Source organism: Triturus cristatus, chromosome 10 (genome assembly GCF_964204655.1).
Source record: "Triturus cristatus chromosome 10, aTriCri1.1, whole genome shotgun sequence".
NCBI lineage: Eukaryota > Metazoa > Chordata > Amphibia > Caudata > Salamandridae > Triturus > Triturus cristatus.
Genome location: NC_140593.1, coordinates 140137679 through 140150833, shown reverse-complemented (window position 1 = coordinate 140150833; position 13155 = coordinate 140137679). Strand labels below are relative to the sequence as shown.

The window sequence follows — 13155 nt, the reverse complement described above, 5'->3', positions numbered from 1 at the left end:
TCCAAGTAAGGATTGTGAGTCTGTTTCAGTATAGGCAGTGTGTGCACGATAGAGGTCACTAAAGTGCGCCGCAAACGTGTCGACAACAGCTTGGGGATCAGTTACGGATTGTCCATCTTTGTCTATCAGCTCCGGCACCAACTGGGACGCTAATTCTTTTCTGTCTAGCCACGCAATGAGTTTCCCTGCCTTATCTCCTAGGTCGTACACCCTAGCCGCGGTCTCTCTCCCCATGGAATTAGCCCTGTCTGTGGCTATAGCCTTGTATTCGCCCCTTTTAAGTTGTAGGGTATGCAGCTTTTCTTGCGTGACCCCCTCTCCAAGTTCCTCTTCCAGCCTGAGGACTGTGCCCTCCACCTCGACAAGATCTTTCATTCTCTCTTTCTGTGTGCCAGCTATCAGGGAGAATGCCTGTCCCCGTACCACAGCTTTAAATGCTTCCCATAGTGTTTTGGGGGAGTCCACTGTGCCGTTCTCTTGAAAGTAGTGGTCTATAGCCTGAAGCAAGGCCTTGCTCCCCTTTGGGTCACGGAGATACCACGGATTAATGGGAGCTACCCTGCACGTCCCACCACGTCCCATTGATAGATCAACCCATATCGGGGAATGGTCAGAAATGCCCCTCGCCATGTGTCTAATTTCGTGGACATGCGTGATCTGGGATGCTGGGACAATCAGATAGTCTATACGAGAAAGGCTATTGTGTGCCCCAGAATAGAACGCATGTTGAATAGTGTCAGGGTGATATGCCCTGCATGCTTCAGTGAGACCCAGGGCCTCCAGGAAGTCTGGCAGCCATCTGGTCAATGTCGTCATGTCCCGTGGGGGATGACAGTCCAGCGCCCCCGAAACCACCAAGTTAAAATCCCCTTCCATTATCAGCAATCCCTCTGGAAGAGAAAGTAGTATTAGCCCCCAAATCCTTGAATGTTCGATTCTGAAGACCTGGTGGCACATAGACGGACATACAAGTAAGCATGCGCCCCTCCCACTGTCCCGGGACGCCAAAATACCTTCCGAGGTTGTCCGACCACGTGGAGTAGACCACAAAGGGAAAGGAGTTTTGCGTCATGATTCCCACTCCTCGCGAGCCAGTGGTGAATCCTGCGTGAGCTATCAATTTGTATCCCCACCTGTTTAGCGCCTTACAGGACCTCCCAATCAAGTGTGTTTATTGTAGGGGGATTACGTCTGGGGCGTGTCTCCTGATGTACTGCAGAACCATACAACGCTTAACCTTGTCCCTCAACCCGTTAACATTCCAGCACAAAAGTTTAACATTGCTACTCTCTTGTTCTCCCGTAGTCAAATGAGTGAATTGATAAGTCCTCCCACTTCACCTCATCTTTTTGTGCTGACTCAAACAAAAACAAAACTAACCATCAATAGCCCATCCCAACATCCCCCCTCCCTGCTCCCCTGCACTCTAGGCAATGAACAGCCCATCAACACAACAATGCAGAGTGCCTGTCGCCCAACTGTGAACTAAAAGTAGAAATGTGGGGTTGAGATAGGCGTACCAACCTCCCCTCTCCCCCTATGCAGTCAATAACATATGGTCCCCTTCATATGTCCCAGGAATCGTGTCCCCAACAGTCATGTGCAAACCCAATTGGCCAGCAGCTGTGTCTGGGTCCCGGTACCTGCAGCAGTCGCCGAATCCAGGAATCGATCACCAGGAAGACGGGCTCCACAACGTCTCGGCGAATGTTCAGCATTTCCTCACGGGTAGGGTCTTCATGCTTACTCAACGAGGGTTGTGATCCCTAGCTCCCCGCCAGCTGTCCAGCCATTTCGCTGCAGCTTCCGGAGTCTCAAAAAACCAGGTCCTCCCCTCAGTCTCTACCCGGAGTCGCGCTGGAAAGAGCATGGCGTACTTCACTCCTTTGTCGCGTAACAACTTTAACAGCTAGGAAGGATCTGCGCTGCTTCTGGACTGCCTGAGTAAAGTCGGGGAAGAAGGATATTTCAGCGTTCTCAAACCGGAGTGGTGGGGCCACTCTGACATTTTGCAGAATCACATCTCTGCTGCAGAAGTTCAGGACCCGCACTAGAAACGGTCGTGGGGGGGCCAGGGCTTCGGTCGTCCCCCAGGGACTCTATGCGCCCTCTCAATCACAAAAAAATGTTGGCAGACCTTTAGGCTGTAAATGGGTGATAATAAGTTCCTCTACGAAGAGGTCCGGCGCTTGCCCCTCCGCCCGCTTCGGCACGCCCAGGATTCGTATGTTGTTGCAGAGCATTCGGCCTTCGTAATCGTCCAGCTTGCTTTCTGTCAGTTTGCAGGAAAAGGTGTAGGTCTCGGACTTCGTTTTGAAGGTGTGAGGTGTTCTCCACCAAGCTCCCCGTTTTGATCTCCAATTGCTGGACTTTTTCGTTAATTTTGTGGAGGTCTGCCCTGATGAGTGTTACCTCTGTGGAGATCATGTCCATCCGTAGCACCAGGGAGGAACGGACCCCAGAAATGGCCCCCATGACATGTTAGAGTGTCAGTTCAGGGGAGCCCTCCTCCATATCACCAACTGTCTTGCCTCTGGCTGGCTGGTCCTGAGACGCCGTTTTTGGAAAGGTGAAACCATCCAGTTTACTTTGTTGGACCGCTTTGGACCCTTTCGTCCCAGACATTGTCGTCAGGGTTCGTGTCGTCCCTCTACCAGGCCTCGTGGCTGTCTTCTGGCCTTCCAAAGTGCCACTCTACCACCCGTGTTGACTGCGGGGGCTATCTAAACTCAAGTCCCAGCAGCACCAATGCAAGAGAACCAACTGGTACGTGGTGTCGTGTGGCCCCCCAGGCTCAGGAGATTGTCGACGACGCCGGGGTGGACCTCCTCCCAGGGCCTGCCACTGTTTCAGTGGGTCTGCAGCCCTCAGGTCCCGCCAGGCTATGCCAGACAGTATCGGGCCGCAGTGTACAGGCCTTATAAATATAGAGTACTGTGGGAGAATCAGTGCCCCAGTTATGCGCAGGGGGAGAAAAAGCACTCAGTCATATGATGGACGTCAGCCCGGAGGGCACTCAGAGTACAAGGCCCACCCGATGCAGGCCAGGCGGAGCCTCCGCCCCAACAGCGTCTCGCCCCCTCACCTCAGCAGGAATGGCATCTGTGTCGCTCGAGGTAGCTACCCGTTCCGGCGCTTCCCCTACTTTTCCTGCCGGAGGCACTAATGGTTGTGGCAGAAATGTCTGGCCCGTCCTGGGGGCAGAAGCAGCGTGTCCGGTTCCAGGATAATTGATGTGCTGGCTTCACCCCCCGCGAGCCTCTGCTTCTCTGCTCACTGGGCACCCACACGCTCGGTCCCCTGCCTACATTTATTCATAGCACGCCTCTGAAGTGGCCGCTGGAAGGGCCGCGCCGGTTCTCTTCTCGGCTCTGCCCTGACGTTGCCAGTCATGCATCACCACGTCGTCGGCCACTGGGAGCACCTCAACACCCGCCGGCACCATCCCTCCAGGCCGCAGAGGTTTTCAGCGAGCGCTTCGGTTCTCGGCAGTCTTAAGCGGCGGTTTTTGCATCGGCGGGGTCTACGGACTTTCTGCCTTCTCGTGCTGTCCATAGGGACCGGATTAGTTTGACGGGGTTGTGAGAGGTAGGAAGACGCTAACCTATCTGGCGGCCATCGCGCTACGCTGCGTAGCCACGCCCCGGCCTCCATATTCGAGGCATCACCCAACTAGTACTAGTGTTCAGACTATATTCTGCTCAAGTGGAATAGGAAAAAGAATAGAAATGGGCTCCAAGATCAAGACTGAAGACAGTGATTTCAGATATATGCTGAAACATTGCCTAAAGTAACCACCCATAAATGATGCACAAAAGCAGCCTGTGCAAGGCAGGCTACATCTGTTTATTACAGAAAATTGCCAAAAGAATCGTGAAAAATCATTAAAAAAAAATACCGACTCTTTTAAAGAATTTGACCACTTGTTCAAAAGTGTCCATAGCGAAGGTTCCCAAACCATATCAATGGTGATGGGACAGTACAATTTCTGGAGTTTTTTTTCTTAACTGTTCCAACCCACCATATTTAGCGGTCTCTGAAATTTTTACCAGGGGGTGGGGGAGACAGACCAAGTACAGCAGTGAGCACTACACAAACCACATGCTGTTGAGTACTTCCATACGAAAATAGGTAAACTATATGCTTGTCAATGTTCCCACAATCAAATAAACACAGATGACTAAGCATTGAACGTGATGTAGGAAGCTGGCTCTATATATACTATACCAAAGTGAGGTATAGTGTGCCCAGAGTCCAGTGGAACCCCAAAGGTAGGCAGAGGTAAAGTTAGATAGCACCTCACTCTGTATTTGTGGTAGTGGGGTCGAGCAGTAAGGCAGTATCAGAGGACAGTGTTGAGCATTTGTTGTACACAGTCAGCAAATAAATTCACACACTCAAAGACTGAACTTCAGACCAATTGTTTTGGTATAAAAATATTCTTTTGGTTATTTTATTTTCTAGAACCAAGCAAGCCTGGCACAGGTAAGTGATAAATACTTTGCAGTAAATATACAGTTGTAATACAGTTTGGATTGTAATTGCATAAGCACTTTGGTTTGACTTACAGTATGATTGCAGAGAAATACAATACTTTGTAAATACAGTACATAGACCTGAATGAGCTTTTTAGTTAAATACCAGGTAAGTTACTTCTTGGATTACTTTTCTTACACAGAGTAGTATACCTAGATACTACTCTGGGACATTTCCTGTAAACAGGTAAGTAAAATCGTTTTTGTTAAACAGCACGATTTTAAAGAATTTCTTTAGGTTTATAAACTCCACACTGACTGTTTTTCTTGGAAAAGTTTCTGTGTTATCCTATGGAGGAAAATAGGGTTATCGGTTTAAAGCCAAGTATTTGGTAGTGGGAGGTGAGGTTCTGGGGGTAGACTCAGGGGTCCCCCAAGGTCAAGGATGCACTCTTGTTACTCCCTCACCGGCACCAGGACAGCCGGGTGCGGAGGCCCAATGTTATCCAATGGGGGATAGGGGGCCTCCGGTTGGTGGCTGTTGACTAGCAGGCCACTTGGTTGTGGGAGCAAAGTTCCTAGACTTTAGCTCAGGGCAAATGGGGGAAACAAAGTAGCACCAAAGGTGCACCTTCAGCGGCACTAGGGGGACCGGGTGCAGGGTGCTGTTTCGACGTCGGGCGCCCTGTTTGCTATGGGGAACCTCCAGTTTGCAAAGGCACTGCAGGCTTTGGGATGAAAGTCTTCTTTGTGGAGACCACCACTTCAAGAGGTAAGTTGGGGGTTGGTCAGGCACGGTCTGTTTGGCCACCCAAGGCCGTGGTGTGTCTGGTTCAGGGGTGCCTTTTGGGGTCGGATCTTCTTACCAGCTCCTGGTCGCGGTTGAGGGGACCTTCCGGATTTAGGCTGCAGGCGTCAGCTGCAGGCTTGAGGCAGGTCAGGGGTCACCGGATCTGGGGTCAGGATCGCCAAGGGGGACCTCCTTGTAGTGTGTCAACTCGAACTCAGGCCGTGGACGGCACGTGCAGTGTGGTGTAGATTAGCGGTTTCCGGCCGGGGCCAGAGGCTGCACATGAACAAATCCGGTGTTCACAGGAGACCAAGTCTTTGTGGTTGAAGGCAGGCAGGTCCTCCGGGGTTCGAGGTTGCTGGCTGCAGGACACACCGGGATGTCGCAGGAGCAGATTCGAGGTGGAGACAGGCCAGTAGGGCTGGAGCCAAGTCAGTGGGCGTCTTCCTCTTGTTAGCTTCGGCAAGGCTGTTGGGTCCTTTTCTTGTTGCAGGGGTGGGTAGACCCCCTATTATGCCACCCTCCTGTGGGAGGGGGGCATATGCCTGTTCCTGGTTGGCTGGGTCCCCCCATCTGCAAGATGGCAGGGACTGAGTTGTTCTTCACCTCACCTCCCCCACCTGAGGGATGGAGTTGGCAGAGGTGGGCACACCTCTCTTCCTCAGTTGTTTTTCCCACCGGTTCTCCTGCCCAAAGTAGGGGTCAGAACCAGTGGGGACAAGTTGCTGAAAGCAGCAAATGGCCTGGGGAAGCTCACAAAGGCAGCAAGCCTTTGAAGCTTCCCCTTCATGAACCCTGCCCATCCTGGGAGAGGGGGCTTGGCACCTCGTCCCAGGATGTGCATGGTTTCAGGCCCCAGAGGGCAGCAGGCTCTCGACCCAGGGGTCCAGAAACATGTCTGGTGGTGGCAGCTAAAAGCAGCCACTCAGCCTGGACACTAGTGGTAGGTTAGTTTTCAGGGGGCATCTCTACGATGCCCTTTGTGTGCATTTTCATTAAATCCCACACTGGCATCCGTGTGGGTTTAATGTGCTGAGAAGTTTGATACCAAACTTCTCAGTTTTCAGTGCAGCCATTATCGTGCTGTGGAGTTCGTAATGACAAGCTCCCAGCACCATGTACTCTTGATGGCAGCACTGCACTTACAGGGTTTAAGAATGGACTTAGACACTGTAGGGGTACAGGGCTCATGCACCTGTACCCTCACCACTGGTATAGTGCACCCTGCTAAAGGGGTGACTGATCTATGCCAGGGCAGTTGGTTGTAGGCATGGCACACAGGGATGTGTGCCATGTCGACTTCACTTTGTTCTGCACCAAGACACGCAGCCTGCAAAGGGTGTGTGTGTGTGTGTGTGTGTGTCAAGGTGCAGGGCCTCTTAGGGTGGCACAATAAGTGCTGCAGCCCTTAGAGGTCTTCCCTGGTAACAGTGCCCTGGGTACCGGTGGTACCATTTACCAGGGGCTGACCTGTGGCCAGAGATGCCAATTGGGTTTAGGCTTCAATGCAGTGTTAGGGAAAGAACATAGGCCCTGGGTACCTGATTAGCAGGAGCCCAGGGCACACTCAGTCAAAGCACATCAGCATAAAGTGGGGGCAATCTTGCAGAAAGAGGGCACTTTCTCACAGTAGACATTAGCCAAATTGAAACAAGAAAACTGGTCTTGGGCGTCAGCCGGTTAGATTAGTGTTTTTAGTCCAACACTACTGCCTGCCCGGTGGAAAAGATGTTCCTTCAAACATTTCATGAATTTATTGTTGTCATTCTCAAGTCTTAGGTAGGTGGGCAAAGAGTACCTAAGGGGGGAGCCTTGGTGTTGAGGACACTGCCATCCAAACCTTTTATATCTCAATCGATGGGGAGATGACAGACCACTCTTTGCTTTCCTGAGATTTCAAGCTGTAGCAATTGGACCAGAGGCATAATTCGGAACCGGGCCATAAAGTGATTTGTGAACAATGTAGAGCGTTTTGAATAAAATCCTTTGTTTAATCGGAAGCCAGTAGAGACATATGAGAGCTGGAGTAAGATGATCATGACATTTCAGACTCAGCACCATGCGAGCAGGTTGGTTTTGTACTTGTTGCACCTTGACTATGGCAGGATTAGGTATGCCTATGTAGAGACCATTTAGTAGTCTAGCCGGGACAGTACCATAGCGAGGAACAGGGCAATTTACTGGGAGAAATGTATGAATGATAAAAATCCCTTTTATTTGTCACAGGTGGAAAAAAACTAATTTAAAAAATGTTTATCTGTGAGGAGAAAGATAACACAGCTAACGCATGCCCTGGCAGATCACCCTGTTTCCTGTACTGGCGACCTGGAGAAAGATCTGGAGAGCCTACAATCCTGGCTTCTTGCCAGACTAAATGAGCTCGCTCTCTCACAGCCACCCAGATCTGCTGCCCGGCGGGTCTCTGCCCCCTGGTTTACGGAGGATTTAGCCCACGCTCGTAGGCAATGTAAAGCTGCTGAGCGGGCGTGGAGAGTCCAGTATGAGCCTGAAGCCAAACAACGCTATAAAATCATGATGAAGTCCTACCACGATCTTATCTTACAGGGCAAGAAATGTTACTTCGCTAAAAGGATTGAAAACGCAGCTAACTCCTGTAAGGAGATTTTTTCAATTGTACGTGAATTCACCAGCCCCCGGACAACCTCTACTCAGGGTGCCCCGGTGGAGACCTGGGCTAACACTATTGCCAATTTCTTCACCACCAAAATCAGGCTAATTCAGGATTCTTTCCCGTCGAGAGCGTTAGATGATTTATCTACGATGCCGACGGAGACAGTCTTCCTGTCTCCTCCTGGCCCAGCTTTGCTAGACTTTCCTCCCCTTCCGGTTGCCGCATCCTTAGCCTTGATGAGGAACCTTAAATCAGGCTCACCATTAGATCCGTGTCCAGCAAAATTCTTAGCGAAAATGGCAGATGTCATTAATCCCATAGCTAATCCTATCCTCAATTTATCCCTGAGTCAGGGTTTTCTGCCCCAGGCCTGGAAGCAAGCCATGGTCATCCCCCTGATCAAGAAGCCCAATCTTGATCCTGAGGCGCCTTCCAATTATAGGCCAATCTCGCTCCTTCCAGCACTGACCAAGATCCTGGAGAAACACGTGCACAGCGTGCTTTCTAACTTCCTGGAGACTAATGAGATACTTCATGAATCCCAATCGGGCTTTCGTTCCAACTTAAGCACCGAGACGGCGCTCCTGGAAGTCTCGGAGATCGTGAAGGAGGTGCTGGACACAGGAGGCAGGGTGATGTTAGTCATGTTAGACCTGTCGGCGGCGTTTGACACCGTCCCCCACGAGGATCTCCTCACTAGACTTCATAACATCGGTCTAGGGGGGACGGTGCTCAACTGGTTTCGTTCCTTTCTGGCCAACCGCCGGCAGACGGTCTGGGTCCCACCCGGGTCCGCCGAGATGCCGCCATTGGGAGTCGGAGTGCCTCAGGGCTCTGTACTGAGCCCCACTCTATTTAACATCCTTATGACCCCTCTGGCGACACTGGCGGAGTCCTATGGGGCCCGGATCGTCTCTTATGCTGACGACACCCAGCTTCTATTCACCTGTCGTAAGAGCGAAGAGTTCAATGGAGAAAGGATCTGCGAGTGCCTTGGGGCTGTCTTTAGCTGGTTTTCACACAACAGCCTCAAATGCAACTCGGACAAATCCGAAATACTATTCTTCGGATGCCCATCAGAACCAGATTGGCAGGGATGGTGGCCTGCTGACATGTTCCCTCCCACTCAGTCCTCTAAGTGGGCTAAGAACCTGGGGGTTAAAATTGACAACGAGCTCTTGCTCAAATCCCAGGTTTCCACTCTTACGGGAACATGCTTTGGGATACTCAGAATGTTGCGCAAGTTCTTTCCCCTTCTCTCGGAGGAACATCGGAGGATCACTGTTCAGGCACTCATAGGGTCCAGATTGGACTATGCAAATGTCCTATATCTGGGTCTGCCTGAATACCTCCTCCAGCGTTTGCAGGTTACTCAGAACGCTGCTGCTCGTGCAATTTTTGGCCTGCACCGCCGCACCAGTGCCTCCAATCTCCTCGTATCCCTTCACTGGCTTCCGGTGCGGAAGAGGATACTTTTCAAGGCCATGACTCTCGCCCATAAGGCCTTGCATGGCAATGGTGCCGAATATCTTCAGAGGAGGCTGGACTTCTATCGACCTGTACGATCCCTCAGGTCAGAAGCTTTGGCTTTGGCTCGGGTGCCACGCATCAAAAGGGCTCGGCTAGGCGGCCGGTCCTTTAGCTTTCTTGCTCCACAGCTATGGAATTCCTTACCGGTGTCCTTGCGAAACACCGCTAACCTGCTTGCCTTCAGAAAAGACTTAAAAACCTGGCTGTTCACTGGATAATCTGCCCCCTCTTTAGGCCCCTGCTCTTTTTACTGTTATGTTTTCCAGCTCTTTCTTTGGTCTGGAGCACAAAAGCGCCGGGACACTCCTTTGGAGTAGCCGTTGCGCTATAAAAGTCCCATTTAACATAACATAACATAACATAACAAAATAACACCCAGATTGTGGGCTTGCTTTAGAGAAGGGAGGAGAACCCAGGTCCTTCCGGCATGGAAGGAAGGTGGAGGAAGACCAAGATTTCATTTTTTCACCATTAAGGCACAGCCAGAAGTGTTGCATCCATCTGCAAATGTATTAAAGACGGTGAGAGAGCTTTTGAAGGGTTGTCAGGGTCATTCTCAATGTTTATGTGGAGCTGGATATGATCTACATACATATGGCACTCGATCTTCTAGAAAGCAATAATGTGTATCAGGGGACCACATAGATGATAAACAGGATGCGGAGGGGCAAGGTAAAGCCCTGGGGTACACCGCAATGGAAAAGAAATGAAACCATTTTGACATGTGCATGAAAGAAGTGAACCATGCAACTGCTGGTTCACTAGTGCCCATTGAAGAGGGCAACTTGTGAATGAGTACCTGATAATAAATGGTATTGAATGCAGCAAAGAAAGTATCAAGGCACATTGATCACCTTAATCGCAGGCCACGCAAGCTCTTCCTTTATCTTTAGGATGGTAGTTTTATTTATTGCTATTTCCTGGCCTTAAGCCAAACCGGGAGGCTCTGAAGAGTACATTGGTCTCCAGATGATAGGAGAGAAAGCAAGAGACCGTTAGTAGCACAGAGAAGGACAGACTGTCTATAATTTGCCATGAGGCTCCATCTGAACAGAATAAAACCAATGTGACTACTGCACACTGATGGAGACACTCATGATTGAGAAAAAGCTATTCTTAGTAGTTACCTCAGGGACTTTAAGTTCAGTTCAAATTTTAATGAGCCAACTTATGAGCCAGGCGAGAGAACTGGAGACTTTTTTATGGCAAGCATCTGTGTAATCTAAAAAAGAGAGTCTAGAACATTTATGGTGAACACTGATGTTGAGATACCCAGAGGTTTTTAATCACCAAGTTGAGCTTAAGTGTGCAAACAAATACAATGTGTTCACAAATCTAATTACTGATTAACAGAATCATGAATGGTGTAGTCTCACCCTTACAAATGCAATTTGCTCCCTCGTGAATTTCGACAGTGGAATTTCCATATGAAAAGCTACTACTAATAAGGGCAGGTTTGTGGAGTTTTCAGGGTACATATACGAGTCTCATTTCCACAAAAGTAAGTTAGAGGGATTGATATTTTTTGCTGGTGTCCGGTACGTCTCGGGATCTGAAGGACAATTAGCATGAAAAAAAGTATCTTATTGGTGCAGACAAACTGAGCAAAATCAGGTAATCACAAATGAAATGTCACTGCAAAATACCACTGGCACCTTTAGAAGACAAACTACAGCCTTGAAGTTAGAAAAAATGCTTCAGCTACACAACATTTCAATTACTTTTGCCCAATAAATCAGCTTCCTGGATTAGCTGCCGAATATGCAGAGCAAACAGAAGCATACGCAAACTGATGATGGCACTCCTAAAGTTGACCAGATTTAATTAAATCAATACATTTTATTCTTATTATTCTTAAGCACAGACTGTTCCAGTGGCTTATAGAGGACTAATTCTAAACGACCCAACATTTACAGAACATTAAGTGACAACCATCACTTAACTAGAGTAAGCAAAGTTGACAGAGAAGCAAATTCGTTTTTCCCCCAAGATATAAATTGCGAAGTTACCCATATCTCTAGAATTACCACCAAAGGGGCAACTAGCAACTGAATCCCAATTAGTGCTCTGATTTGGACGAAAGCCGCTTTCCTGAAACACTCCACTTTTGGGCTGGAATAGCAGATGTGTAACACAGAGCTTGTTTCAGAACACCTTTTCTAACCTGCTCTAGGATGAACCATTGATTAAACTTAATGTTGAGTGAGACCAATAACAACGGCATCAGGGTTTGGATGCATTTCTCTACGCTACATACACACTGATGACCTTGAAGTCATTGCCCAGATGTCATACCACAAAACCTCAGTGTTCTCCTTTTTCAATCCTATGGTCACCTTTTCTATACAACTATGAGGGCAGTGAGAGTTCCGCACCCAATGTCCTGTAAGGCAAAGCGACTGCCTACCACAATAATCCCAGTCAATAATTTACTAAGACTTTGAGCTTCATCAGGCCTTTTGCTCTGACCTCTTTGCACCTAAGAAGCAGATACAGGAACCTACACTCCACCGAGAGGTCAAACACAGCTTTACAGAATTGGAAATCCCATGGAACTACTTCCACAAAAGGTACCCGAGGTGAGTTGCTACCTTTTCAATGACCAGATCTGTGAGTTTTCTAGGGCACCGTGAATATGTGGAGGCTTTCAATCTGTAAATCAAGCTTAGTTAAAAGGCAGCACTATGCACCGTGCAACCTCCTCAAATAAACAAGCAAATGCAGCACGCCGGTTTGACTGTCACATCTTCTGTGGAGCTCTACTATTTCCTGGTTTCTCCGAGTGGGAGCAATTACTATCAATTTTCCATTGCAGGGTGGTATACATTTTACAACTTGTAGCCCGACTCTCAAATATTTTTCGATTACTTACTCTTCATGTTTTCTTGGCTTACTATTTAATGCTATGAGAAAGAAAGGAGTAGTTTTAGCTTACTCTTGGAATTTAGGAATAAGAAAACATACTTCTAGAGTAAAACACAGAAAACTTTGTGAATTGGGACCGATGTGTAATAGGTAAATGAAAATACAGAAACATGGGGCATACGGTTGTCGTAAGAAAAAATGCATTTCAGACCTATGTAAACTTAACAATTTTGTGGATGTCGACACAAAAGTGCATAACAATATGTATTTATACGTTTTCAATTAAAAAGACCAATATCTTACCACAGTGATACTGATGGCATCATCAATTTGATGCATTAACACACTGATGACTGCAGAAGCAAGAAGAAGCATAAGGAGGGGGTTTTTAAACTGAAAATAGAGAGATAAAAAAAGAAACTTAGCAATTCTATGTAAGCGTAACAGCAGCTTATGAAGGCATAATACCAACATTGATCATTAATCTAAAAACCACAATTCACCACTTAACCATTTACCCTGAACTCTTGGCTCGTTATGTGTTCTGCTTTTGTCCATTCGGGGATTGTGAAAATGTTTTTAAATGTGCATGCAATTACTCAGTTGCCTTCCTGTTGTGGAAGCACCTAATGAATTCCCAGATCTCACACAAAGTGGATGCAGTTCCATGGAATCTAACCAAACGTTTTAGGACCTGCATGTCAAGTATTCTTTCAGCTTCCTCATCTGTCCAGTAGCCCGACATATATATTCACGGTTAGCCCAAATAAAAGGAAGCAAGACACCTGCTGACATCAGACAATGGTATAAATGCACAACAAGGATTGTCTTATTCTATCAGTTTGTAAAAAGGTTCCTCCTAT

General features: G+C 48.3%; 1 protein-coding gene across 4 annotated transcripts in view; it reads right to left on the bottom strand.

The window, feature by feature from the left end:
* ATP2C1 (ATPase secretory pathway Ca2+ transporting 1) overlaps positions 1–13155 on the bottom strand; it is an 831636-nt gene that overhangs the window by 430657 nt on the left and 387824 nt on the right. For all 4 annotated transcript variants that reach the window (XM_085630651.1, XM_085630649.1, XM_085630650.1 and 1 more), the window contains one exon: positions 12596–12685. In XM_085630651.1, the coding sequence (XP_085486777.1) occupies positions 12596–12685 (90 nt within the window). The remainder of the gene's footprint in view (positions 1–12595; positions 12686–13155) is intronic.